Genomic DNA, 27,584 nt, shown 5'->3' with positions numbered 1-27,584 from the left:
CGAGTGGAGGGGCGCTGCACTGACGGACTGCAGAGGCGAGAAGAGGTGCGCGGCGCTGCGATCTCCGGAGCAGGATCCGCCATTTTGCAGACGCAGCGCGAGTCCCGCACCGGCCGAGGCAGGCCCCTCTACACCGGCAGAGCACGGGGACAGTCAGCGGGCGAACCACCCCCACCAGGCAAGCCAAAACACAGCTCCTGCATAGAAACGCTTGGCGCTACGGGGAGGAATGTGAATACAGAGGAGGTCCTCACGCAATACCACAGGGCTGCCCCAGGATCCCAGGCTCATCCCCACAGAACTTTCCCCCCGGTGGAGGGCAGTTATAGTTCGCAGGGCCGCGGGCCCCACAAATGCGGGGGGAGTGAAAAGCGGGATGCTTCACAACCGCGCTACCGGGGCACCACACGCACCATCGGTGGGGAGCTGCGGACGCACTTCCAAGGGGGGACAAGGATCTCTGCCACCCCTCGGCTGAAGATACTCGCCCACTGGCGTCACTGTTCTACTAAATTCACATACCGCTGCAGAGGAGGGTCGACAATAACGGGCCCTGCGATAACGCTACTCTCCTTGAACGGGGGCAAGTCCGGAAAACCACACCTGAACGCAGAACACCACAATTGTGAGAGGGCAGTGTCCCTGTAGCCGTCTGAGGGTCATAAGTGGCTAGGGTCTGCACCGGCAGGGCCGGGATAGAGTGAGGACAGTCGGGTCCGATCCAACGGGGGACTGTGTGGTCGGCAGCCCTCGCCACTAGCGAGTACCACTGACAACATGGCCGGCAAGGGGCCGAAAGCCGGAGCGGCGCAATCCCGCCTTGAGCGCTTCGCTTATGAGAAATCCGCTAACTCCCCGCCGGACGCCAAGTCACAAACGGGCAAACCCACGGAAGTGGTGGGGAGCAAAAAGGCGACCCTGGACGATGTCATGCGGGCCCTCACGCAAGTGCAGGCCACGGTGGGGTCGATCTCCACTGAAATAACACTGATACGGGCAGATTTTCACAAGATGACGGAGAAAGTGAACACGATGGAAATAGTGACCAAATCCTTGGTGGAAGATGTGTCTGAATTGCAGATTACTATGGAACGTATCACAAAATAAAACAAGGAACTGCGTGACAAGCTCGATGACCAGGAAGGGCGCTCAAGGCGGAATAACATCCGTATCATAGGTGTGCCGGAATCGGAGGACACGAGGGCGATGGACCTGTATGTGGAGGAACTAATCAAGCAAAAGCTACAGCCTAAGGGACTCTCCGATTTTTTCACGGTGGAAAGGGTGCACAGAGTCCCTGGTGGGCGCCAGAAAACTGGCGCTCACCCCAGGCCGATCATAGCTAGACTCTTTAACTTCAGGGATCGAGATGCCATCCTACAGGCGGCGAGGACCTCACCCCCGATCAGGATCCAAAACTCTACACTAGCATTTTTTCCGGACTACACAGCAGAGGTCGCAAGACGAAGGAGGACTTTCTTTGAGGTTAAGAAAGAACTGAGGGCTAGGGAGATCCCTTACTCAATGCTTTTCCCAGCAAAACTTCGGATTGTGGCCGACAATAAAACCTGGTTTTTTGACTCCCCGGAGATGGCTCAGGAATGGCTGGAGGGATGGAGAACAGCGGGCCTCCCTCGTCGCTCCAACAGACAGAACAAGCACCGCACTGACGGGTCCCGTCCGGGCTCACAATCAACCGGTGGGGAGACGGATACGCAGTCACCTCTGAACGAAATGCAGGAGATGGGCGATAACGAAGAACAGTGATTCCCTGATATTCTTTGCTTGAACTACATTACACTCAGGCTGGCGATGCCGCCCTGGACACTGGGCTGAGGGCCTCCGCAGCCATGGAGGGGGGCCGCCGACTCCGGAGAGTCCTTCACCCCAGCGAGCAAGTACTCAGTTTTGGGTTGGGATCAGGCACTCTGCTGAGTTGGGGGGGCGGGCAGTTTCAAGTCCGTTAAGCAGGGGGGCAGGGAGGGGGGGAGTTGGGGGTAGGACATGTTTTGGGGCTTTAGTTCATATTAGGGGTCAGGAACGGAACCACTGGGCACACGCGCGTAGAGTAGAGGTGCTATGGCATTACACTCAGGCTCGCTCCACGAGATGCTCTGATCCTTGCAAGCATAGGCGAACAATCCACTCATTTAAGCACGGTGGGGGGAGACACTAGCATAGGGCAGGCAACCCCGTTGAACCTCATGTCCTGGAATGTGAGGGGTTTAGGAGACAAAATAAAGCGAGGATTGGTACTACAGAGCCTAAAGAGATTAAATCCCGCCCTGGTCCTACTACAGGAAACGCATCTCACAGGCACGGCGACGCGCGCCCTAGATAGGAAAGGGTACAGTATGATCGTCCACTCAGAGTTTACGAGGGGGTCCCGGGGTACAGGGATATTGATGCACAAATCATCGCGATTCATAACCCAATCCACTAAAATTGACACACAAGGGCGCTTTGCAGCGGCACATGGGCAGTGGGAAGGGAAGCCATTAAACGTGGTCTCGGTGTACATTCCCCCGGCACTGCACGCCATAGCCCTCCCGGAGCTGGGAAAATTTTTGTTAGACCTGCCCGAAGGGGAACTCATTCTGGGAGGTGACTTCAACGTGGTGGCGCACAGCTCCTTAGACCGTTTCCCTGTGCGCACACAAACGCCAGGGCCCACGCGAATGCATGACTTTCTGCAAGCACAGGGTTTAATAGATATATGGAGGCGGTCTCATCCGGACGAACGACAATACACGTACTACTCAGCAGTCCACGACAGCCTATCTAGGATCGATTACTTCCTTACACTAGGGGGGGGCCTCCTCACCATCGCCGAAGCTCAAATCAGGCCACGAGGGGTTTCGGATCACTCCCCGCTGACACTGACACTTTCCAATCATGAGCGTACCCACAGACGCATTTACCCTATCTACCCGGGATACCTCAGAGGACCGGTTGTGGCCAAGGCATTAAAGAGAGGCACGAGGTCTTACCTCAGCGAAAATCTTGGGTCGGTGGATTCCCCTACAACACTGTGGGAAGCCTATAAGACGGTCCTTCGCGGACAGGCCATTTCAGTCATCGCACAACATAAGCGCACACAACGACAGGACCTGTTGGATCTGGAGGGGCAGCTGGTCAGGGCCACCCAAGCTCACGAAAGCAACCCGACCGGGGGTACGCAACATGCACTCCGGCTATGTCAGCAGCGTCATACTGATCATGTGCGCCGCAAGGTAGTGGACCATATGACAGCGTCGACAAACAGGGTATACGAGGTTGGCGATAAGGCAGGTAAACTCCTTGCCTGGTTAGAACAAAAACGGGGAGGTCAGAGGGCCATACTGCATTTGAGAGACTCGGCAGGAGTGTTACAAACCCGGCCGTCACAAATAGTGGACATCCTGGCTGACCATTTCCAGTCCGTATACTCCCCTGAATTTAGGTCACACGAGAGATGGCAGAGGGATCTCTCGTAGGCGTACCAACCCGTACTCTGCCCCAGGACGGACGAGACGAGCTGGACGCGGACCTCAAAGTTGAGGAGATACAAATAGCCATCGCGGCATTGCACCCAGGGAAGGCGCTAGGCCCCAATGGGGTGCCGATCGAATGGTACAAGACCATGTCGGAGACATTGTCCACACCCTTACTCCAAATGTTTAAGGAATGCCACGAACGGGGGCAACTGCCGCCCGACCAGCGAACAGCCACTATAATTGCAATTCCAAAGCCCGGCAAACCCCCTGAAGACTGCGGATCATACCGCCCAATCTCCCTCCTTAACGCCGAAAGTAAAATTTTGGCAAAACTATTGGCCACTAGACTACTGCCTCATCTGGCACACCTAATTCACCCAGACCAGTCGGGCTTTATGCCACACCGGAGTACGGCGCTGAATCTTAGGAGGTTGCACGGGGTAATGGCACGTGCTCCGCGGCTGGCAGAACCGGCAGCGGTGCTATCGTTAGATGCCAAGATGGCATTTGACATGGTGGAATGGCGCTATCTCTTTGCGGTTCTGGAACACATGGGTATTGGTCCGAAATTCATCTCGTGGATCAGGCTATTATACACCAAACCCATTGCACGAGTGACGGCCAATGGCCACATCTCGAGGGAGATCCCACTGGCGAGAGGAACGAGACAAGGGTGCCCACTCTCGCCGCTGTTATTCGCTTTAGTGCTGGAACCCCTGGCCACGATTATCAGAACCACCCAGCTACTGAAAGGCATACAGTGGGGAGGCGACTGGGAGGATAGGGTTTCCCTGTACGCCGACGACATGTTAATCTACCTCACCGACCTCACGGATGGTATACCGGTCCTGTTGGCGTTGTGTGAGAGACATGGAGCGGCATCGGGATATAAACTTAACTGGTCCAAATCAGTACTCTACATGATACATGGCGCCCCACCGACCCTTGACCCTGACTGCCTATTGCTGGTGGAGCCCTTCTCATTCAAATACCTAGGGATTCAAATTACACGAGACCATGCGGCCTTTCAGGACCTGAACCTTAAGCCACTGCTGGACAGGTTGAAGGCAGATGTGCGCCACTGGAAGACCCTCCCTCTAACATTGCTTGGCAGGGCGGCGCTCTTCAAAATGATGGCACTGCCCCGCTTCCTATATGTCTTGGAAAATACGCCGGCAATGGTCCCACCATCGTTCTTCCGCCAAGTCTCGGCACAGTTGTCGGGCCTCCTATGGGGAGATAAGCCGGCCAGAGTCGCACATTTGAAATTGATCAGAGATTGGTACAGCGGAGGGATAGCACTCCCGAACCTTGAATTGTATTACTGGGCGGCTCACCTTAAGGTGATCAACCAATGGATCCATGGGGCACAGGATGACCCGGCGTACCTGGCGGATAGGCGTCAACTGGGCACGAACACGCTACTTGCCCCACTTTATAATAAGGGACTGGTGAAGACATTGAGAGGCCCAACAAAACACACTGTGTCTATATGGCATAGGGCTCAAAGGCGTCTGGCCTGGGAGGGAGTGATGACCAAACTCACGCCATTATGGGATGCCAAGATCCTGGGGAGTCTGCGTGGTAGCAAAGGATTTGACCAATGGGACAACATTGGAATCTCCACAGTGGGCGATATGTGGACAAAGGATGGGGTGATTTCCTTTGCGACACTGAGGGAACAATACGACATGGGAGTGAATGAAACGTACAGATATGTTCAAAATAGACACGCCCTCCTGTCCGCGTTGGAGCCTGGTGCGACTGTCCCGGAGTCGGCTCCGCTAGAGGACCGACTGCTCACGGAATACATGGAGGCAAGAGCTACCTCCCTCACCTACCGTAAACTGGTAAACAACTTGCCGGATCCGCTGGTGAAGCTGAAAGAACGTTGGGAGGATGAGGTTGGGGATCTGGATGAGGCGAACTGGAATGCAGCATTGGCATCGCCCAGGGAGGCGGGTATATCTACATGATTTAGATTGGTACAATTTAAAATATTGCATAGGGTTTACTACACCAGCACTACACTTCACAGAATCCACAGGGCAGATAACCCGTATTGCCTGAGGAATTGTGGGGAGGAGGGTACACTATATCATACGTTGTGGACCTGCCCCAATATACAGAACTACTGGCGGCGAGTAGCACGCACAGTCGGTCAAACCTTACAGACTTCGTTCACACCTGACCCGAGGGTTTGTTTATTGAATGTGTGGGGCCCGACTGACCTGACACCTCAGGGGAGGCGATGGGTTAACATTGGTATGATGCTGGCGAAAAGAGATATCGCAAAAAATTGGGGGGCGTACGAGACCCCGACCCTGACTCAGTGGTGCAGGGGCATGGACCTGCTTATGATAATGGAGAGGGCTGTCTACCGACAGAGGCTTAACCCGCGTAAGTGGAACAAACTATGGTCACCCTGGAACACCTATAGGGGGGAGATATGCGAGCTGCTGCCTGAAGACGAAGATATGGATAGCGCAGGGGAGGACGAAGGGATGGATTAGACGGGAGGAGTGGCGGGAGGGGGGCAGGAATTAGGTAATGCGGGATGCCCAAAGCCCTACGAACTGAAATTGCCGACAGGTGTATTGCTACGTAAGAACATTTATGATGCAATGAGATGTTTTCTACTCACGCGAATGTTGAAAGTGACTTATGCCGTAGAAGACGTGTGATGACCCTTGTAGTTGTTAGTTGTACATTACAAAAATTAAAAAGTTGCTATATGGTTGGCGCAGCTGAATGTTGAGGCTGCACTGACGAATGTATATCCGGCACTTTTTGATGTGTGTGAGCAACAATAAAAACAATTAAAAAAAAAAAAAAGTTTAGAACTATATCCTTGTGATAAATTCATAAAGACATGAACCTTAGAGTCATAACTCACACATATATCATTCATAAGTAAGTGAGTAACCTTTCTACGAATAACGGAACATTTTTATGACTGGCAGCTTTAATGCATTTTTTACACTTATTTTACAGCATATCAATTATGCATTTATTCATGGCTTGTCAACGCAGGCATCCAGCAGCGTGGGCTACATTGAAAGTGAAGGGCATAGCATTGTAAAATAGAATATGTGGTGGCTGTGTCTGCTTGGCAGTCCACAGACAAAAGCTGAGGCCTAAATCAAGGAGTTTTTAAAAACCAGGGTGGCAACAGACTACCCACCCTGTCAAGTGATCCCCCACCTACCTGGCAGGGGTCTCTACAACAGCTCCCTTCTCAGCGCCAAAGGTATGCTAAGTCGTTGCCATATTTAAAGGACCGGCACAGAAAACACTTTTTGTATTGAGAAAATAAACTCCCAAAGTGGAAGCTTGTTTTGTTAGCCATCAAAAGGTCAGCAACGTTTCTTTTAGCAACAAGGCCATCTCGGTGGCTGATGCAAGAGAGTCTAATACGCTCGCAGTGGATCTTTACTCATGATCTTCTCTGGGAATCAAAAAAACCTAAAAACATTCCTTTTTAGGCAGCTTTAGTTAATAAGTGCATCAAGATTTAATTTGAAGTGTAGATGTTGTGTTATGTTCCACCGCTGCAAGAAACCTTGTTGTTTGTGTGCTTTAGAAATAATAACTTAACAGGCTTACACTGGTGGAGGCAGCAGAGATCTTTTTTATGTGAAATTGTTATTTCACCCAACTCCGAATTGAGTGGGGAAACCACAACTTTAACACAGGGGTGCCAACAATGTATGATGGTTTTCTGACACTGCAAAACTTTAAATAAGGTCCCTCATCTGCTACTCTGTATGTTGCAAGTGGAATTGTCTATATTTTGATCCCATGAGTTACTATTTCTTTTGATCTTTCCCAGAGCATCCTACCTTAAATCTGTTTAGTCACAACTAGAGATCACAAGTGATGACCTTTTCCTTTGAACAAGTCAGTTTTGTGACAACTGCTACTTACAAAGATGCATGTTTAAATCCTCCCTTTAATGCTCTGCATTTGTAGTTAGTGTAGGAAAATAGGATCTGCTTTCATGGTTACCTCCACTTTTTTGCTGGTCTTTTTTTTTTTTTTTGGACTAGTCTTTGATCCTGCTAATCAGGACCCCAGTCACTGTGCTTCCTCCCTAAATTTGACACAGTAAGTATGTCTGTACCTCCACAATTGGCTACTGGTATACCCTTATAAGTCCCTAGTATATGGTACTAATGTACCCAGGGCATAGGTACACCAGGGGCCTCCCATGGGCTGCAGTATGTATTGTGCCACCCATGAGAAACCACTCAAACTGAGATTAGAGGCCTGACATTGCAGCCTATGTAAGCTGGTGCTAGCTCAATTTATGACAGCTAATCATTTTCTAATATCCGAGTTCACGACCCTTAAAACCTTTAAGTCACCCCCAAGGCAGGCCTTTCAATCCTGAATGAGGCAGGGTGCTGGGTTGTAAGAAGGACACCCCTCCTAACCTCGGAGTCAATTTTCCGGGCTTTGTAAGTGTGGTCAGCCATTTTGATACATATAGTGGCCATCCCATCACTATGTGATGGTGAACGACATAGTGACTTTGCCGAACCTGGGCATGGTTGGTATCAAACATGTTGGAATCATACCCCAACACTGTTACCTGGGTTGGAGGCATGATTCCATGTACTGGAGGGCTCCTTTGGGAAGCCTCCAGTACTCCCAGTAACAACCTTCCAGGGTCTTCCAGCAAGCTAGTGCGACTGCCGACCCCAGAAACGATTCTGCCCTCCTCCTGCTGCTGAGCTGAGCTCGAGCAGGGGAAGTTAGGACAGCAGATTTCCTGTCACAGGGAGGTGTGACCACCTCCCAGACAGGACTTAGTATATTGGGAAGGGGGATCTTGCCAGTGCCACCAGACTGCTTTGAAGGGCACAATTGGTGCCCTTCTTGCATACTCCTCTGTGAGTCAGTTCAGAGTCCTCCTGGCTCCCGCTCTTGTGAGAAACTGGACAAAGGACATGGGAGTATCCTCCACTCTGTCCAGCCCCTCCTCTGGGACTCAAGCCTGATACTATATCATTCTTTGACCGTCTGGATACTTGGACATCGCCTGGAACCAATACAGCACCAAGGAAGACTCCTGCTGTTCTGCAAGTCTTCTTCATCTGTGCTTCTTCCAGGATCTTCAACAGACCTGTGGACATCAAGGACCCCCGAAGGACTTGGAGTGAAGGGGTCCCTTCGCAGCATCTGCAGGCACCGCAACAAAGCTGACCGGTCATCTGCTTCTGACGTCCCACGGACTTCCAAAGGCTCAGAAACACAGGGGGTCTGCAACTCCCTCGAGGCCTGACCTGTCCTCTCTGCAAGTTTGTGGCATATATCCCTTGTCTGAACCACGGGTACCGAACCCCTGTGCACCGCATCAACTTTCCATTGCCAAGGCTTGTTGGCTCTGCACTCTAGAGATCTTCAGGCTACAAGAAGCTCCAGCTTCCGGCATCTCTTCCTGCCTAGATCAGCGTCCTCAATGCATCCTCTGCACCGTGGGCCTTCATCTTTAGTGAGCTACTTGAGTTCCTCTTTAAACCCCTGTACCATTCGGTCCTATCGAGGGTCTTCTGCTTCAGTGGGCTTCCCTGCTTGCTCGGGCCTGTCCTGCCTCTACAGCTCCTGGTGAGCCCTTTGGACCTTGCTAGTTTCCAACGTTGCCCCTTCTTCACTTTACACGCCTGTAGCAGCTGCCAAGTCTTTATGGAGCTCCTGACGGACAACTACACACCTGGTTCTCGACTTCCGATGTGGGACAGTTTGTGCATGGCTCCTGGTCTCCCTCAGCATTGCCTGGTCCTCACATTGACTAAGTCACCGTCATCACTCTTGAACCTCCTGACATAGGTGTGCAATGCTCTTCTGGTCACTTCCGAATGGTATAGACTCTGTCCTCCTCTTCAAGAATCCTCCCTTAGATTCCACCGGACTCTTGCACAGTCTTCACCAGCGGCATCTTTTCTGAAGTCCTCCATTGTGGTCTACAGTGGTTTCCCACATCACTTCGCACCTATGCAGCTTCCGTGGTGTAGGTATCCTGGTTCCTGGGGTATCCACAGATCGGGTGACTCTTCAACCTTTTGTTTTCCACAGGGTTTCTTCAGGGTCCACTGGGAAGGCTCCTTCTTCAAAACGGCAACCGCAACTTTCTCATTGACTTCTATTGAGCACGTGGCTGTGTTTCCACTCTGCACACAGCATCCGGGTGGTTCCTGGGTACCTACCTTGGGTGGGTCCTTGTGTCCTCAGCTCTTCTGAGTCTTCTGGTCCAAGTCCCCACTATGGTCGCAGTTCGCATTCCACTTGTTTAGTATATGGTTTGGTCACCCCCTGGAGTCCACTGTATATTGTGCTTACCTATTTGCAGTATTGTGTATTTGTGCTGATATCTTCTGGTAGGAGATATACCAATGTGTTAGTGGGTGTTGTGTAATAAATAGAGCTTTTTATATATACACTGTGTAGTTCTGGTTCGTTTAACCTACACTACATGGTTAGATATGGTAAAACAAGATGCATAATACTCCTTCTGGATAAGCCTGAAGGCTGCTCGCCACAGCCAGCACTTAGAGAGCTTTCTATGGTTGTCTAAGACCACTAAAATTACCATAAGGGTTGCCTGGATTAGTGCAAGGTGCTTCACTTAAATAGGTGTCCACCATATACTAAGCCAGCCTCATACAGTTAGAGATTTGTATTTGGCATTTTTCTGGTTTAGTTCCTTCCACTGGTCACTGGACATAGTCAGACCATGAGTATAAGCACTGTGTTTATTTTTTATTTAACCTAGGTTGATGTTCATGTTGAAGCTTAACTATATGAATTTCTCATCATGGCTACCTCTACAGAGCTGTTGATGTGATCCTAGAGAGATTTTAGTGAAACAAAACATAATTGTGATCCAAACTAACAGTACAGTCACCATATGCCTCATACGTGCAATATTAATTCAGGAATTCAGGATCTATGGTAGATTTTTAAGACATTGACATGAGATAAATTTCCATGAAATCATTTACATAGTTCCTGATTTGTGTGAAAATCAAGTATCAGTCTTTCCCTCATGGTTTCATATTGGATGCCTTTATACAATGCTAATCTAACTTGCGCCCAAGTCCCTTCAAAGGAAGCCTAGCATTAAGGCATCTGGTTAATCCATCGCACTGCATTTTTGATGATCAAGGTTCTTTCATAGCTGCGTAGCAATCTGGTGCATAACTTTAGTCAGGATCTATTAACGATTTAATGGAAGCAACGCACAAGTTACTTTCCTTAGGTAACGATATATCTGTAAGAAACAGTAGTTAGTATTAGATTCCTTACCTTAAAATATCGCCAGGCGTCAGGCTGGATCCGGAAAGTTTTCGTCAGCAGTACCCTTGCGCGTCAGTAGGCATCGTCTGTGGCTCCGCGTCAGTCATCGGCGTCGTGATCACCGGGATGACGTCGTCGGAGTACTTAGACGCCGCCCTCGCGTGCTGACGTCCGTTCTGTACACAGCTTTCCGCGCCAGGAGCGCAGAGCCATGATTGAAACCGACACTGGTGCCATGAAACTAGGGCCCTGAAAAGGATGTCCTTAACCTTAGATATCGGTTCGCAGAATGAGGAGGATGGGTGAGGCGGTAAGGAATCTAACACTAACTACTGTTTCTCACAGCTATATTGTTACCGAAGGTAAGTAACTTGTGCATCTGAAAGAAACAGGTTAGTGTTAGATTCCTTACCTTAGAATAGATACCCCAGCAATACCAACCCCGGTGGTGGGTCTGCAAACCAAGATCACACCAGAAAGTCCTGAAGAACGGAACGGCCGAAAAAGCCAACTCTCCGGACTTGGCTGTCCAGGCAGTAGTGCCTAGCAAACGTGTGCAGCGATGCCCACATGGCTGCCTGACAGATGTCCTGCAAGGGGAATCCCCGACCCAAGGCAATAGTAGCCGCCGTGGCCCGAGTGAAATGGGCGCGCAGCCCCACAGGAGGCTCCTTCTTCGCCAAGGAGTAGCAAACCTTGATGCACAAGACGACCCACCGAGAGATGGTCCGCTTGTGCACCGCCCGTCCCTTCTTAGCGCCCACGTAACCAACAAAGAGCCGGTCGTCCACCCGGAATTGGCGTGTGCGGTCTAGATAGAAGAGCGCACGTTTTTGGGTCCAGACGTTGGAGCCTCTCTTCCTCTTTCGAGGGATGCGGAGGCGGAAAGAAGGTGGGCAAGGTGATGGACTGCCCAATATGAAATGCTGTAACCACCTTGGGCAGGAAAGAAGGACGAGTCCTCAGAACAACCTTGTCCGGATGGACAGAGAGGAAAGGAGGTTTAGAGGATGAAGCCTGGAGCTCACTCACTCTCCTGGCAGAGGTGATGGCAACCAGGAATGCAGTTTTAATAGTCAGAAGACGAAGAGGACAGTTATGAAGTGGCTCAAAGGGAGCACACATCAGATAAGTCAGTACAAGGTTCAAGTCCCACTGAGACATCACAAAGGGAACAGGAGGAAACATGTGTGTGATGCCTTTCAAGAATCTATTTACAACAGGGGACTTGAAAAGAGAAGGCTGATCATCTTTGATAGTGCTCAGAGCAGAGCCCTGCTGGGAAAGAGAAAGAAGGAAGAGGAGAACCTCTGAAAGGGGGGCAGAGAGTGGATCCACAGCCTTTGCTGTGCACCATGCCACAAATTTGTTCCACCTGCAGGTGTATACCGATTTGTTGGAGGTATGCCTGGCTGCCAGAATCACATCAGACTTCAGGAGGCAAGTCAAATGGCCTCAACTGCCTCCGCTCAATATCCACGCATGTAGGTGGAGACTGGCCAGGTTCGGGTGAAGGACCGTCCCCTGCTGCTCTGACAGAAGCTCTCCTGAAGAGGCAGACGATTCGGGGGATCAACTGACATGCTGAGTGGCTCGGGATACCAGTATCTTCATGCCCAGTCTGAAGCTACAAGGATGACATGGGCCCGGTCTCGCCTGATATTCTTCAGCACACTTGGCAGAAGTGGTACAGGCGGAAAGGCGTACAGCAGACCGCAGCTCCACTCGCGACGAAAAGCGTCTCCGAGCGACTGACACCTTGGAAATTCCAACACGCAGAACTGATGACATTGTGCGTTCTCTTTGGTGGCGAATAGACCTAACCAAGGCTCTCCCCACTGCTGAAAGAGACCTTGCGCCACGTCAGAGTTCAGACGCCATTCATGATCCATCATGCTCCGGCGGCTGAGTTCATCTGCCCTGGCATTCAGGGAATCTGCTAGGTGTTGAACCACCAGGGTGACGCCCTGGTGTTCCAGCCATGTCCAGAGGCGCAGAGCCTCCTGACAAAGGATCCACGACCCCACCCTGCCCTGTTTGTTTCAGTACCACATGGCGGTGGTGTTGTCCGTGAACACCTGCACTACACTTCCCCGGACAGAGGGAAGGAATGCCTTCAGTGCAAGTCGGATCGCCCGCAGCTCCAGAAGGTTGATATGGAGCCGGGACTCCGCCGGAGACCAGAGGCATCTGATCTCCGCCTCTCCCATGTGCGCCCCCCCCCCATCCCAGAACGGACGCATCTGTCACTACTACGTGCTCCGGTTGGGGTAGGGAGAGGGATCTGCCGCTGATCCAATCGCGGTTCGTGAGCCACCACTGCAACTAACTCACAGTGCCCTCCGATATCAGGACGTGGTAGGACAGGTTGCCCTGATGCTGTGCTCACTGAAACTTCAGGTCCCACTGCAGAGCCCGCATCCGCCACCTGGGGTGATGCACCAGAAGGATGCAATAGGCCATCAGCCCCAGGAGCCACAGCGTCAACCTGACCGACACTCTGGATAAAGGCTGAAAGATCCGAATCCGAGCCTGAATATCCTGAACCGCTGTTCGGGGGGGATAAACCAGAAACTGCGCCGAGTCCAGAACCGCTCCGATGAAAAGGAGCTTCTGAGAGGGGCACAGGTGTAACTTCGGTAGGTTGATGGAGAACCCCAGCGAGTGGAGGAGGTCGGCCGTAGTCTGGAGGTGGGAGACGACTGTATGGGGCGAGCCCGACTTCAACAACCAGTCGTCGAGATAGGGGAAGACTGAAACCCCTGATCTGCGCAGATGAGCTGTGACCACCGACATCACTTTCGTGAACACCCGAGGGGCGCTGGTAACGCCGAATCGGAGCATGGTTAACTGAAAGTGCTCTTGGCCTACCTTGAACCGCAGGTAGCGCCGGTGGGTCGGGGATGTGGAAATATGCGTCCTGCAAGTCCAACGCTACCATCCAGTCTCCAGGGTCTAGGGCAGCTAAGACCAGAGCTAAAGTTAGCATCTTGAACTTCTCCTTCTGGAGGAAGCCGTTGATGCTCCGGAGGTCCAAGATAGGGCTTAGGCCTTCTTTGTCCTTCTTGGGTACCAGAAAGTAGTGGGAGTAGCAACCACGTCCTACTCCTGGCCCAGGAACGCGCTCGTAGGCCCCCTTGGCCAAGAAGACCTAAACTTCCTCCTGCAGAAGCTGCAAGTGATCCCCCGACATGCGATGGCACTGAAGTGGCATGGCTGGAGGGGTCGCCTCAAAGGGGAGGGAGTAGCCCCTTCGGACGAATTGCACACCCACCTGTGCGACGTGATGGAGCACCAGTGGAGGAGGTGATGGCGGACCCTGCCCCCCACTGGCATCGAATGGGCCTGAAAGCTCGGACTAGGAAGGCTTTGAGGCAGATGGTGCGGGAGCGGATGTGGACTGGCCTTGCCGTTGTCCCCCGGCGGTTACCTCGTCCGCGGCCACGTTGAGGCTGGTTGTGAGGCCTGTAGCTGGCAGGACGTATGGGGGTGCCCCTTCCTTGGCCACGAAATGAGCGAAAAGCAGAAGTTTGCTGGCGCTGGCTTGAGAGGCCCAAGGACTTGGCCGTAGCCCTAGAATCCTTGAAACGCTCAAGCGCACTGTCTGCTTTCTCACCAAAGAGGCGAAGGCCATCAAAGGGCATGTCCATGAGAGTGGCCTGGACATCGCCCCAGAAATTGGCGAATCTCAGCCAGGCGTGGCGGCGAACCGCCACCGTTGTGGAAATCGCCCTTCCCAGCGAGTCCATGGTATCCAGTCCACACCTGATAGAATAACGAGCCACATCCCGTCCCTCCGCAAGGGCTTGGGCGAGCTGGGCCCGGACCTCCTCCGGGCACTGGGGCAGCACCTCTGTAACCGTGTCTCACAAGGAGTGGGTATCAAGGCCCAAAAGGCAAGTGGTGTTGATAGACCGCAGCCCCAAACTCAATGAGGAGAACAGTTTCTTCCCAAACTGATCAAACCTTTTGGATTCTCGATCCAGGGGAGCGGTCGGGAATGCGGTCTGGGGCGTAGAGGCCTGGATCACCAGGCTCTCGGGTGTGGGGTGCACGGACCGAAAGCGAGGGTCGCACGGAGCAGGGCGGTGGCGTTGGGCCACGTTCCGATCCACAGGGGGCACTGATGAGGGCTTGGACCAGGTGCCCAACTGAACGTCCTTGAGGGCCTCATTAAACGGCATTAGAGGCTCCTAGGAGCTTACTGGTGGCTGAAGCACCTCAGTGAGGAGATTAGTCCTCAAGGCTGCCGTAGGGAGCTCAAGAGCCAAGGCCTTGGCTGCCCTGCGCAACACCACGCCATATGTAGCACCCTCCTCTGTAGCCACGGAGGGAGGAGAGATGAATCCAGTGTCGGGCGAACAACTGGCCTCCCCTAGCTCATCTGCCCAGTCCTGGCTCAACTGGCACTGCTGTGCCAGAAGGTCCTCAGACCCCTCCCAGTCCTCCCCGTCATCCGTGTCCTGGTATACAGGCTGGAATGACAGAGCTGGGTTTTAGATGAAGGCCTCACCAATCGACGCCAGAGACGTTGCCGAGCGGCTCCGTTCCAACGCCGGAACCGGACTGAAACTGGGGCCGACGTCGTCTGAGGACAGTGGCGGGAGCAACACCAGGGGGGTCGGCCCCAGCGGAGAAGTCGTAAGGTCAACTGGTGTCGACCGGGATCCAGGCGCGGATCCCAAGGGGGCGGACGGCGTCAGGAACTAAGTCGACGATGGAACCGGGGCAGAAGCATCCGAAAGCGCCAGAGCCACCGGCCCGCCGAGGCCCCCAGTCGGGTCTGCGGGGCCCGAATGCGTGCCGGCAGGCCTCAACGAAGGGTAGTGAGTCCTCATGGCAATGAGGAAGTCACGAATCTCCTCCGGCGTCGCTTGCAGGCCAGGTACCGCAGGGTATGGGCCTCGAGGCTGTGCCTGTGGCTCCGAAGGAGCCGCGCGGGCGGTGTCGCCAGAACCCTCTGCTACGTCGTGCGGGCGGCGAGAGGAGTCAGAAGACTGATGTCGCCTCTTCGACTTTTTCTTTGAGTGCCTCGACTTACCGGAGACTTGGAGCCCGATGATGACTCGACGAGCGACGACTGCGGCTTCGCGACCGGTCCCTCGACTTCCTCCTCGACCGGGACCTTGAGCTGGGCAGAGCTGACTGCCGAATCTCGCCTAGCTTTCGAGGTCAAGGCCCGGTAGTCGGGGCACGACTTTTCGTCGTGGTCGGCCCCGAGGCAGTAGAGACATGGACGGTGGGGGTCGGTCACCGACATCAGGCATCGCACGACTTGAAGCCAGGCTCCCTACGGCACCAGAAGTCGACTTGAAAAAGAGATCTAAAATAGATCAAAAAAGTTAGTAAAAAAGTGACTAGAGTACTGCTTTTCCCGGATCTGCTCTTCGTGGTGCAGAAAGAAGGACTGACGTCAGCGCGCAGGTCATCCCGGCTATCCCGACGACGGATGCGGAGCCGCAGACGACGCCTACCGACGTGCAAGTGTACTGCTGACGAAAACTTTCCAGATCCAGCCTGACGCCTCGGGATATTCTAAGGTAAGGAATCTAACACTAACCTGTTTCTTTTGGATACCCTGATATCCATATTGTCAGGGGTACATTTTTGGTTGACTTTTCAGTCATATCAGCAGAAATCTGATTCCATACCTGCAAGGTTCGCAACAGAGTCTGCACTGGGAGGCTGTCATTCCAGAAATTGTTTAAATTCATTTTATTCATTTTCTTCCTCCTCCTCAGGAGTTATCCAGATTCAAATGCATAATATGCATGTGTCATCATTGTTCTGTGACTAGTTGAAACCATACAATTTGGCTACACTTGAAGTTCTTTAGCAAACCAGGATTATATTCTGCTTCTACATCAGGAATCCCTGAACTTGTTTTCTATTCTTTCCAGTCCTAGAACTTATTCATGTTCTTACTTTATTTTGCTCATTTGCTTTAATAGCTTAATGTTTACTTTGCCCGATTGATGTGATCTTTATGTGAAGCTTTGCATTTTTTTTCTCTTTTCACTTCCATGCCAGTAGTGTTACTTTGATCACTACTCTTATTTTCGCTTCTTGAGGTAGCAGTTTACACACTTACAAGGTTTTTCAGAGGCACAAGGTTATTTTTTGGCTGTTTCCAGAATAGTATGCCCAACATGGTTTCGAAGTTCCATTGAAATCAGTCAAACTGTATGTGTTGTTACTTCCCCTAGTCATTCCAATTTCCTAAGTGTGCATTTGCATATGCTGGAAGTGTGGTTTGTTGCTAACTAACTCTGGGTAGATTGATATCCATATATTAAATGCTGGCATTAATCCACTCCTAAATTATCTTAGGCCATATTGTTTTAAAGACAAATGTGTGTGCCTTAGCACTTTTGGGTAAGAGCCTCTACCACAATTCTGCTTGGCTGCTACTTGGCAGGTCTGTGCTGCAATGGAAAACACCTAAAGTGATCCTTTTCTTGTTTTTGCCTCCTTCCTTTTCAGGACTGCTTACAAAATAATTAAAGCATGTAAATCTGTTGAAGATCTCATTCTGAAAAAGGGAATGTTGGTTATCTGTAACATGTGTTCTCCATCATGAGCGTTTTCCTGTCTTTGACAAAAGACCTAATAATCCTCAGTAAAATGTAAAAAGCAAAGCTTGGGTGTCAGTAAGGTTTGTTGATAACATACTTATTTAAGAATGCTCTGAGTCAATGGGCAAAAAAATCCAGTTTTGCGCACGTATTTTTCCTCTGATCACCAAGTCTAGGTAACAAACACTGCATCTCTAATGTCCGCTGGACATCTAATACACATAGATGTATACCTCTGTAAAGGCTATCAATGCTGGAGAACTAGTGTTACAGGTAAATATTTTTTGTACTTAATCATTTTGTGTGTTGAATGTAATAACCTAGCAAGTTTGGCTGCTTCTTTATACACTAGTACTAAGCTTTTAAATGCTGGATGGGTGGGGTGCATTGTTTGCATTTTTCACTTAAGCTGTTTCTCTGTGTTTGTAACGCAGTTCCTCCCAGGTGAATGATTTGTTCCACGGTCTCTCAGTGGGCATTTCTCTTGGCCACTTCAGCCATTCAACCACGTAAGACCATATTCTTCACACTAAATCATTGGCGAAGGGCCTTCTCTTGTGGTGGAAGCCAGCCACTTCACTGCTTTTGGGGCAGAATACGGGTTGTGTCGATCATTTTTTATACAACTTTGCTTGCCGTAGCATTCTTTTGCGGCAAGCTATCCTAGTCCCACTGCATGCGGGGCTGCTTTGGGTTTTCCTGGTGTGCATTCAAATTAATCGTCCAACAGTGCCACATTTTCTTTTGGTCCAGAACAGACTTGGAGGGTTCACTGTTAGACATTAGTCTGGTTATTAGTGGTATTTTAAGAGGATAATATGTTTGTTTTGACTAAATTAAATTCCTATAATTGTCGTAGAGGATGGTTTTGAACTTTTTGCAATATTTTAAGGCTACCCAGGAGTAAGGTAGTTTTACTGTATCCCAATTTGTCTATGTAGTGAACCCACCATTCACCCAGTCCAGAGTATTGGAGTGCAATTGATGATATTACGGTTTAGGATTTTGGCAAAACAGCTCTTGGAAAAGTACACAATTTTAACATTGTTCAACTCAAGGGGAGGTCATTAGTGAAGTAGTCAGAACACTGGATGGGTTTAGGAGTCACCAGTTACCACTCGGCAAGCAATTGATTTCGAGATAGTTTAGAGATCTGTAACTAGTCAAGACCTTATAATGAGCAGTTCCTCTGGAACTCTTTTAAAAGTATTGCTCCTACAACTTCCACTTCAATGCCCTCACTACCTAAACTATTAGTATTTAATACTGGAGGTATAGGTGTGGCAAGGCGCTTCCTTCATTTTCCTATGCGCTTTATGACCATGTCACCAAGCAGGTGGTAGGCCCCATCTTGTTCATGCTTTCCTTTCCATCAGCTGTTAAAATTGAATGACTTTGCACATTTGGGCATTGTGTGCTTTTCACTACTTGGAGCACTTCACTGTGCCAGTGTGTTTCTGTCCCACTGCTTTCTCTTACTTTTGTGCGGTCTGGAATGCTGAATGTTTGCATTGCATCCTGGTCCTTTTAACAGCAGTATGGTCAAGGTTTCGAGGGCAGATGTATTGCTTGTTGGGAGATAGACATAAATCATGGGTGGCCTCACTTCTGACTTGATTGTGGGTGTGAAGCTGTTGCTGTACCCTCTGATCTTTCTATAATCCTGTTGATTCTCTCAAAATGAATAGCATGTTTATTGTCTCTGTCTTCTTCATATTAGAACCCTTTCCAAAAACCTGGTGAAGAATGCAAAAAAGACAATTGGTCGCCAGTATGTAACGCGAAAGAAGTTCACACCACCTACATCCGAGTACCGGAGCAGCCAGCAGTCCCTGGAGGACAATGAAGATGAGATCTCAGGTGGGGAGGAGGCTTGTATGTTATGCTGAAGAAAGTTAACATAAAGAAACACCTTCACAGCAGTCAGATTTCACAAATCGATCTGTCATATGGTGATTACATCGTTGGGTCCCATTTGTCTGTCCAGTCTGACACATGCATGTATAGGAGAATTTGCATTGCATGATTAGTAGCTGTTGTTTTTTATTTTTACATTAGTAGGCCCTGCCTTCATTACGCTTTGACATCCTTTCCGGCTCTACCTTTTTTGCCTTCCAGTGTGGGAGAAGTCCTTAATCTCCATCTGACTTCCTTCTTTTTGCATTTCCCTTTCCTACTTCCATCCCTCTGGTCCTCTTCTGTAATTGAATCTTTTCTAATGTTTTTGTTTCTTTTCCATTGTTTGTTTCTTTTGCGTTCCTTTTCCCTTTCAACAACCAAGTAGATTTACCCGTTTCTGCTCCATTTGAAATTCCTTCTTACCTGTTTACTTCTCTTTCTTTCGAGTCTTTGCCCAATCTTGTAATTTAATCAGTAAAGGTTGTGATAGACAGGTCAGGCTGCCTCAACCCATACTTTATTTTTCCCAAAACATTCTTCCTGTTCTATTTTTATGTTTAAATATGCTTGCATTGAAAAAAAATGGGGCATATCAAAAAGTTTTAATGATTTTCCCTGCCTGCCTTATCCAGAATTCAATTCCAGGACAGCTGCATTTTTGTGACAGATTTTTCTCATATAAGTTCTAATCTGATGGGGAGATCTAGTCGCAGATTCCTTACTTTAGAATCCTCCTCAGGCGCGAGACTGGATCCTGACATTTTTCCATAGCACATCCACTCGCTGGCAAAGGGCTTTTTCACAACTCCACATAGACGTCGTCCACTGGATGTGATGTCAACGAAGTCCATTTAACCCCCGCACCTACATCAATTCCTTCTTTTCTGCGCTCGCAACATGGATGTGGACCGATTAAGGCTATTTTTTTCAGGCCCATCTCAACATCTTTTTTTTTTTAACAATTTTTTATTAGCAACAAAAGCAGCAGTAAAGACATTACATTGACAGCTTAGGCAAAGATGCTCAAGAGATTACAGCGTTATCTTTCCCATCCGTGATCTGGCAGGAGCCCAGGGTAGCACATTTCAACAATTACAGAACAATCCAAAGGAGGGACACATATATGCTCACGGGTCAGGAAACTTCAACAATGCATAGCTAATCCTGATTGTGCATAGTATGTGCCATCATCTCATTGGCACCCTCCTCCAACCCTAAGAGTCTTTCCCTCCTAAGTTCCACTGTCAGAGAGACACATATATCCCTCCTATACTTATTCCAGCGTCCCCACTTGTGATCCCATTTACGTGGACATCCCCTGCCTTTATATACTGTTTTTTCGGCAATCATGGCATGATCCATATCTTTTGCCCAATCTCTCAGCAGTGGTATGGTATCCGCGCCCCACTTCTGAACTATGTTTCGTTTCGCTTCGCTATACTCCACCCCATCGTGGCCCATGATTGAACGGCTTGCCTGAGGTCTGTTGCCTCCCAAATATTGAGGAGACACAGTGTGGGAGATGAGAGGATTGACTTGTCACAAGTCCTAGTCAGTTGTCTGGTCACGTCCGCCCAGTCTTGCTGTATGTGAGGGCAGCCCCATAGGATATGTAGGAATGTTCCCGTCTGGTTACAGTGTTGGAGGCAGAGAGCATCGGGGTGTCTACCCAATCAATGCAGCAGTGTGGCATCAAAATATACTCGATGAAGAACTTTAAGCTGCATCATGCGAAGCCGCATCGGTATGGCAACCTCTCGGGGTGAGGACAACACCTCTAACCAGTCCTCATCGGCTAGTTCTCCCAGTTCAACCTCCCAAGACTCCCTCAGCTTCAACACATCTCGACATCTTGTCTAGAGAACACTGCTATTTTCAGAAGATGTCGTTTGGGTTTATACACTGCAGAACATATGATAGACAGATGTCAATCTCGGATTCGCATACCATATGTATGTGGTGCTTTGGGGAATCTGCCAACGTCTTTGTCCAAAGGCTTTAAAAGAGCACTGTATGAAGCTCCTGGTGGTGTGCTTTTCTGAGAAACTGCAGCGTCGACACTCCTCTCCGAAATCCAGAGACCTGTCGAGGAGTCGTTCGGGTGAGGTGTCGCCTCTGTCGACGTAAGTGAGGGCTCCGAGATCTCAACGGTCCTCCAACCGTCAGTTAAGAAGCCCAGGTTGTCGAGGTCGAGACAACCCTGATGCACAATACTTTGGGCTTCACACCTACGGCGCCTTTCACCTCCTGAAGTCGGCGACGCTGACCCTTGCGCTTTGGTGCCCAGTCAGCCGGCGGCATCGGTAGACGTCGATCCTATTCCTATTTCCGACATCAACTCGATGCCTCAACAGCGTCGGCCGTGGTGCCGATAGTGTTGGCTTCTTCTGGTGTTTTTCAGCCCTGTTCTATGTGAATGCACAGTTTAGAAACTGAAGAGGAGAATGTTGGGGGTGAAAATCCTTTGCATGATTTTGTCCAGCCTCTTGTGTTTGAGAATTGGCTGAATGAACTGGGGGAGATTAGTGCTTTGGAGACCTCCCCAATTTCAGATTTGCTTTCCCCACCTCGTTAGGCAATGGAAGAAAGTGCTTCATTGGCTGAAGTATTGAAAAGGGCAGCTGTGGTGTTGGATTGTCAATTTCCCTTAGTGGAGTTATCCACAGATTCTTTGGTGAATATTATTCATCAAGGCCAGACGGGTGATTGAACCTGTGCTCCCCTTTCATTAGTCTCTGTTTGATCTTCATTTAGGAGCTTGGGCAAAGCCTGTGTCAGGAGCAACCCTACTCACAAGGAACCAGGGCAGTTAACACATATTAAAGAGACAGCGGTTCATGTGGACAATGTACAGGATACTTAATACTGTAGGTGCTCAATGGCAGTTACCAATTGTATACAGATGTTGGAGAGGACGGCCAATCACACAGAATGCAGTACACAGGCCAATAATGTTAGTGTAAAATTTATATTTGTACTGTAGAAACAAAAGTGCTTGGTGTCCCAAGTGAACTAGGACCTGTGTTACTAGAGTGATAAGTTATAACATATTTTGAGGTTTCATAATCTACAAAAATGACCATTAGTTCAAAACATAGTCATTGTTCCTAGCCTTTTACCAAATTTGTGATATTTGCACTAACATTATTGGCCTGTGTACTACATTCTGGCGTGATTGGCCTTCATCTCCGACATCCGTAGCAATGGTAACCGTCATTGTGCACCAACAATATTAAGTACCCTGTACGTTGTCCACATGAACCGCTATATCTTTAATATGTCTTTCTTTAGTTCCATCAGGGAAGGAAACCAGATGGTTAGAAACTTGTGGAAGAAACATTTAACACTACTTGAGTTATAGGTAGGTTTTCACATGCCTTATGGGATTTCGTGGTGCAGAGTTATTTCAGGTGGTGCAAGATGGCTGGGAGGCAGAAGGATTCACTATCAAATGTGGTATGGATACCACAGATTCTGTGGGTAGAGCCATGACTCAGTTGGTTGCTTCTGCGCAGGCATGCATGGCTGCGTCAGTCTGGATTTTTCGAGCCTGTGCAGGAGATCCTTAAAGATATGCAATATGAGGGTGTCCATTATTAGGTGAACAGGCTGATTCAGTCTTAAGGCGATTCAGAGCTACCCGGTCTGACAAGTCCACTTGAGTTTGGTGTTGATCTTGTGTAGAGAGGTATCTACTTGACTGAGTTATGTTTTATTTCAACCGGTACGTCCCGGGTAGTATTTTACTTTATTCACAGGTTATTGAAACCTAGAGTTTTTTAATCCCGGGCTGTTGAGATTACAGAAGTTATATTGCATGAAAAGTTGTTTTCTAGGTTATTCTGCTAGCTGCAGTAGTGCTGGGCTCTGTCGTTCACAGTTTTTCAGTGTTTAATTTTTTGCTACATTATTTATCTGAGCCCTGTTAAACCGGTTTTTCAGTTTGAGTTACTCTGGAGAAGTGTTTAGGCTCAAGAGTTATACCTATGTGGTATATACTATGCCCTAGGTGGGTATTCTTTGTATGCTGTTGTCAGCATCTTCAAATGGGCTGAGAGGAGTCTATTCAGCTTGTGCTCGGTTTGTCTCATGTTGAGTGTAAGTAATGTAATGCAAACTCAACTTATTAAGTGCACTGTGATCCAACGAGTATTGTGGCGCTGAGAGATGGGGGACCAGTGGCTACGGATCTAAAGGATGGCATGGAGAAAGACTACATTTATATTTAATATATTGCCCCCCCAGTTTAGCTCTTCTAATCCCGGGTACTTTCACCCAGTTGGCCGAAGATGACCGAAGACAGCGATTAGGGGCATACCAGCTGAATTTGTTCTGCAGCTCCTTTTTGTCTTAGAGCTAGACAAACAAAATAGTTGTGAACAGATACCAATTATGTTGGATCAGAGGTCTCATCAAGGCCAACTCGGCCGTCGCACTCTGAATTCTCTGTAGTCTCCAAATTAAGTACTTGGGGGACTCCAGCAGCAAGGTGTTACAGTAATCCAGCCTGCTCATGATGACACTCCTTACTACCAATGCACGTGCCTAAGGGCCCTAAAAAGGAAGAAACCACTCCCAACATCCTTGTTGACTTGTTTTTCCAAAGTCAGCTTCTCATTAAAACAGATTCCCAAGTTGCGAACCGTCTCAGATAGTGCCAATGGAGAGTCAGAGAGAATAGGCCAAAAATCAGCTGGGAGAGAGTATGGCACTCTCCACCAGCAATACATAAGATCTCTGTTTTATCTGCATTAAATTGCAGAGAGTTATTTCTCAGCCAATGTATTGCGTTCTTCATACAGGCATGGACATTATCTAGAGTGGCTGACTGTTCTCCTTCCAGGGAAAGAATAAGCTGAGAATCAGCATAATTCACCAAGCCTATATCGTGGAATTTAATGACACCCATCAGGGGGGGCGCGTGTAAGCATTAAATAATATAGGGCTGATTGCAGATCCCTGCGGGACCCCACAACAAATCTTGGCAAACTTTGATTGAAAAGGGGGAAGGGCCACTGCCTGGCATCTGTTGGACAGATAGGAAACAATCCACTTCTGCGCCATACCCACAACCCCCACTCCTTCCAACCGTTACAGGAGGACCTTGTGGTCGACTGTGTTGAACGCGGCAGACAGGTCTAACAGGATCAATATGGCAGAATGAGCCCTGTCTGCTCGCATACGAAGATCGTCCAACACAGTCAACAAGGCGGTCTCCTTCCCATGTCCTGGGCGGAAGCCGAATTGCACGTCCTCCAGTTTATTATTCACCTCCAGGAACTGGGAAAGCGCTTTCTTACCAATCGCTCAGTGATCTTCACTGGGTATGGAAGGAGCGAGATAGGCCTGTAGTTTTTAAGACAGGCTGGGTCAAGTGAGGGTTTTTTCAAGAGGGGAAACAACTGCTTGTTTCCAGCAGGATGGGACCAGCCCACAACACAGGGATTGACTACATAACTGTCTTAACAAAAGAAACAGTTCAGAGCCTAGCGCTTTCCAAAACCTGTGGGGAAGAGGGTCCAAGGGTGATCCAGTGGAGACACCTAACGCTGTTTGTTTGAAGTCCTCCGCAGAAGGTATATTGAAATAATCTAGAAGAGGCCTCTTGTCCGGTGATTTACTCTTCCCCTTCCATCCCTCCTTCATCTCCTGTGGAGGTCCACTGACCCCATCATCTGAACTATCCCCGCCACCCCTGTGCCACTGGTGGTGCAGCTCCTGTGCTGATTGTTGGCCCTTGCAGTGCTGAGCTTAAGCCCAGACGCTTTGCTCCCACACCTGAGTGGCATGCTCGTAAGCAGTCCCTAGCCGAAGGCCCCTTTGGCTAATATTGGGCATCTGCACTTTGCACCTGGTCGCCCCAGTGCCACTAGTTGTTCAATTTGAGTGCCTTCCTAGACCTTGGGGAACCTTGGTCCTAACCCCAAAAACTCCCACTCATAAGACGTTTACTTACCTATGAAAGATAACCATTTTTCTCCCATAGGAACCCATGTTATGAGTTTTTGTGCCAGAAATGTTTTAAGTGTTGAACTGTTGTTTGTATGGGAAAAAGTAACTAAACTGCAAAGCTTTAAAAGTCTTACTCTGTATTGTGAGATCCCTCAGTGTGGTAGCTGGGCATACCACCCCAGGTAGTTTATGTAATCGGAAAATAATCAAAAAGTATTCTAAGAGTAATTACTGTGTTATTTAACCTGCTTTTGGAAACCATACCAACCTGTAACAATTGCAAATCCATTCCCAATTGCATATCTGTGTAAAGGTTTACAAATGAAAGTGCATTTTACCTACCTGGACCAAGTCATGTTTGGTTTTAGGAATAAATTAAAAGTATACCTTTTTTATACTTACCCAATTGGTCTGAATTTTGTCTCTGAGTGTGTGTAATCTGTCCTTGAGTGAGTGAATACAATAAATGCTTAACCCACCCTCTGGATAAGCCTAATTGCTCTCCCACACTTCCACAAATAGAGCTGTTAGTACTTATCTAATTTAGCCTCCGCTATACCTCTGGGGATTACCTGAACTCTGTGTACACTATAACTTACTTTGATATAATATATACAGAGCCAATTTCCTACATAGGAGCTGTAAGTTGGGTCATACATTGTAAAGTGTGGTTCCTAGATGGTTAGACAAATTAATGTTGGGCTTTCTCAGTGGTTGAATTCTTTTATTTTGGAATCTCCTTTTTCAAGTTTTAGATTTTTATCTTTTGCCAGTCTGTCAGTAGATGGTCTCTTATTCAGACCTTTGTTTTAGATTTCTTTTTATACTTGATATGTTATTCGATGTTCTGCTATCATTGTTTAATGGTGGTCTTTTAGACAACTTGCATTACCCTGATGGGTTGGATGCCATTGTTTTTCTATGGATATGTTGACGCTGTAGTCGCTTACTGTTATGTCACTGTTACCTGTGAATTATGGTCTCTTTTTGCTCTCACAAAAAAAAATATATATATACTTAGTGAATACATGTTACTCCAATGTCCCATATATGCATTTGCTCTCTACTGTAAATGGGATATTCTAGAGGTCCTTATCCATCTTTAGTTATTTTTCTATAGTCTGAAGTTCCTTATGCATCTCTAGTTCTATTTTCTGTGGAAGGACTGCTTCTTTGTGAACAGGGGCTAATGTTACCTCTTACTTAATTCTTATTTAAACATTTGTTTTCTCCATGGGGGATGGATTTAGTCTGTGTGGTTAGCAGAGCAGTCCTGACCTTCTGTGGTCTACAGGTGGTGTCCAGTGGCTTGGCCAGCTGGTCTGGGTTCACAAGTTTGAACATGATGTTCGGACTGGAGTCTGTAACCAAATGGTTTAAGTCTTATTGCCACGGGTAATACATTTCCCATGATTTTATTGTCATATAAATCTGAAAGAGACATGTTAGTGATAGATTCCTTACCTTAGAATATCCCCAGGCGTCAGACTGGATCTGGAAAATTTTGTGTAGCAATACCCCTGCGCGCCGGCAGGCGTCGTCCGCGGCTCCACGTCCGTCGTTGGCGTCGTTAGCGCCAGAATGACGTAGTCGGAGTACTTAGACGCCGCCCTCGCACGCTGACGTCAGTTCTTCTTTTTTCCGCGCCAGCTAGCGCAGATCTGGAGAAGCTCTTCCCCTTTAGTCACTTTTTGATCTTTTTGATCATCCCTTTCTCGAGTCTTTCGACTCCTACGGTGCCGGTAGGGATGCCGGTTTCAAACCTTGCTCCAGGTGTGACCGACTGATGTCGGTTACCGACCCCCATCTCCGGTGCCTTCAGTGTCTAGGCCTCAACCACGAAGACCGCACCTGCCCCGACTGCCGGGCCTTGACTTTGAAGGCTAGGCGGGTGCGGTCCAGCAAGCGATTGGAGCTCCGCAGTCGGCCCCGCGCTGTTCCAGGTCCCGGTCCCTCAGGTAAGAGGCATGAGAGGCCGGAGCGGCGTCATTGTTCCTCCGACCCACTCCGACGCTCGCACGACGCGGCCTGGGGTTCGGATGACACCACCCACGCGGGTACGACGGAGTCGCAGGCGCCGCATCCTGCCCCACACCTGCAGGTCCCTGGGCACAATGCAACGCCGGAGGAGGTCGAGCGGTACGTCATGGCCATGAGGTCCCTCCCTCCTCAGCCGGGTCCAGTGGTGCCTTCGGGCCCAACGGTCCCGGCTAGCGGGTCGGGTGCTTCGGCTCTGACGCCGTTGAGTGCCTCGGCGCCGCCGGCGACTTAGGTCCCGGCGCCGCAGGCCCTCACTGGATCCACTTCCGGATCCGGGTCGTCGCCGGTCGACCTCACGACCTCGCCGGCGCCGGCCCAGCGGGTGTCACCCCCAGCGCCGCCT

General features: G+C 49.4%; 1 protein-coding gene across 2 annotated transcripts in view; it reads left to right on the top strand.

The window, feature by feature from the left end:
* The window catches only part of SBF1 (SET binding factor 1), a 1,592,200-nt gene that overhangs the window by 1,033,801 nt on the left and 530,815 nt on the right, over positions 1 to 27,584 (top strand). Inside the window, exons 26-27 of one of the 2 annotated variants that reach the window (XM_078677862.1) lie at positions 17,785 to 17,859; positions 19,071 to 19,210. In XM_078677862.1, the coding sequence (XP_078533988.1) occupies positions 17,785 to 17,859; positions 19,071 to 19,210 (215 nt within the window). The remainder of the gene's footprint in view (positions 1 to 17,784; positions 17,860 to 19,070; positions 19,211 to 27,584) is intronic. The other variant, XM_078677863.1, reaches the window with a different exon arrangement.

This window comes from Lissotriton helveticus, chromosome 1_1, assembly GCF_964261635.1.
Source record: "Lissotriton helveticus chromosome 1_1, aLisHel1.1, whole genome shotgun sequence".
Classification (NCBI taxonomy): Eukaryota; Metazoa; Chordata; class Amphibia; order Caudata; family Salamandridae; genus Lissotriton; species Lissotriton helveticus.
The sequence above is the reverse complement of the archived record's forward strand: the minus strand, read 5'-3'. Positions and strand labels throughout refer to the sequence as shown.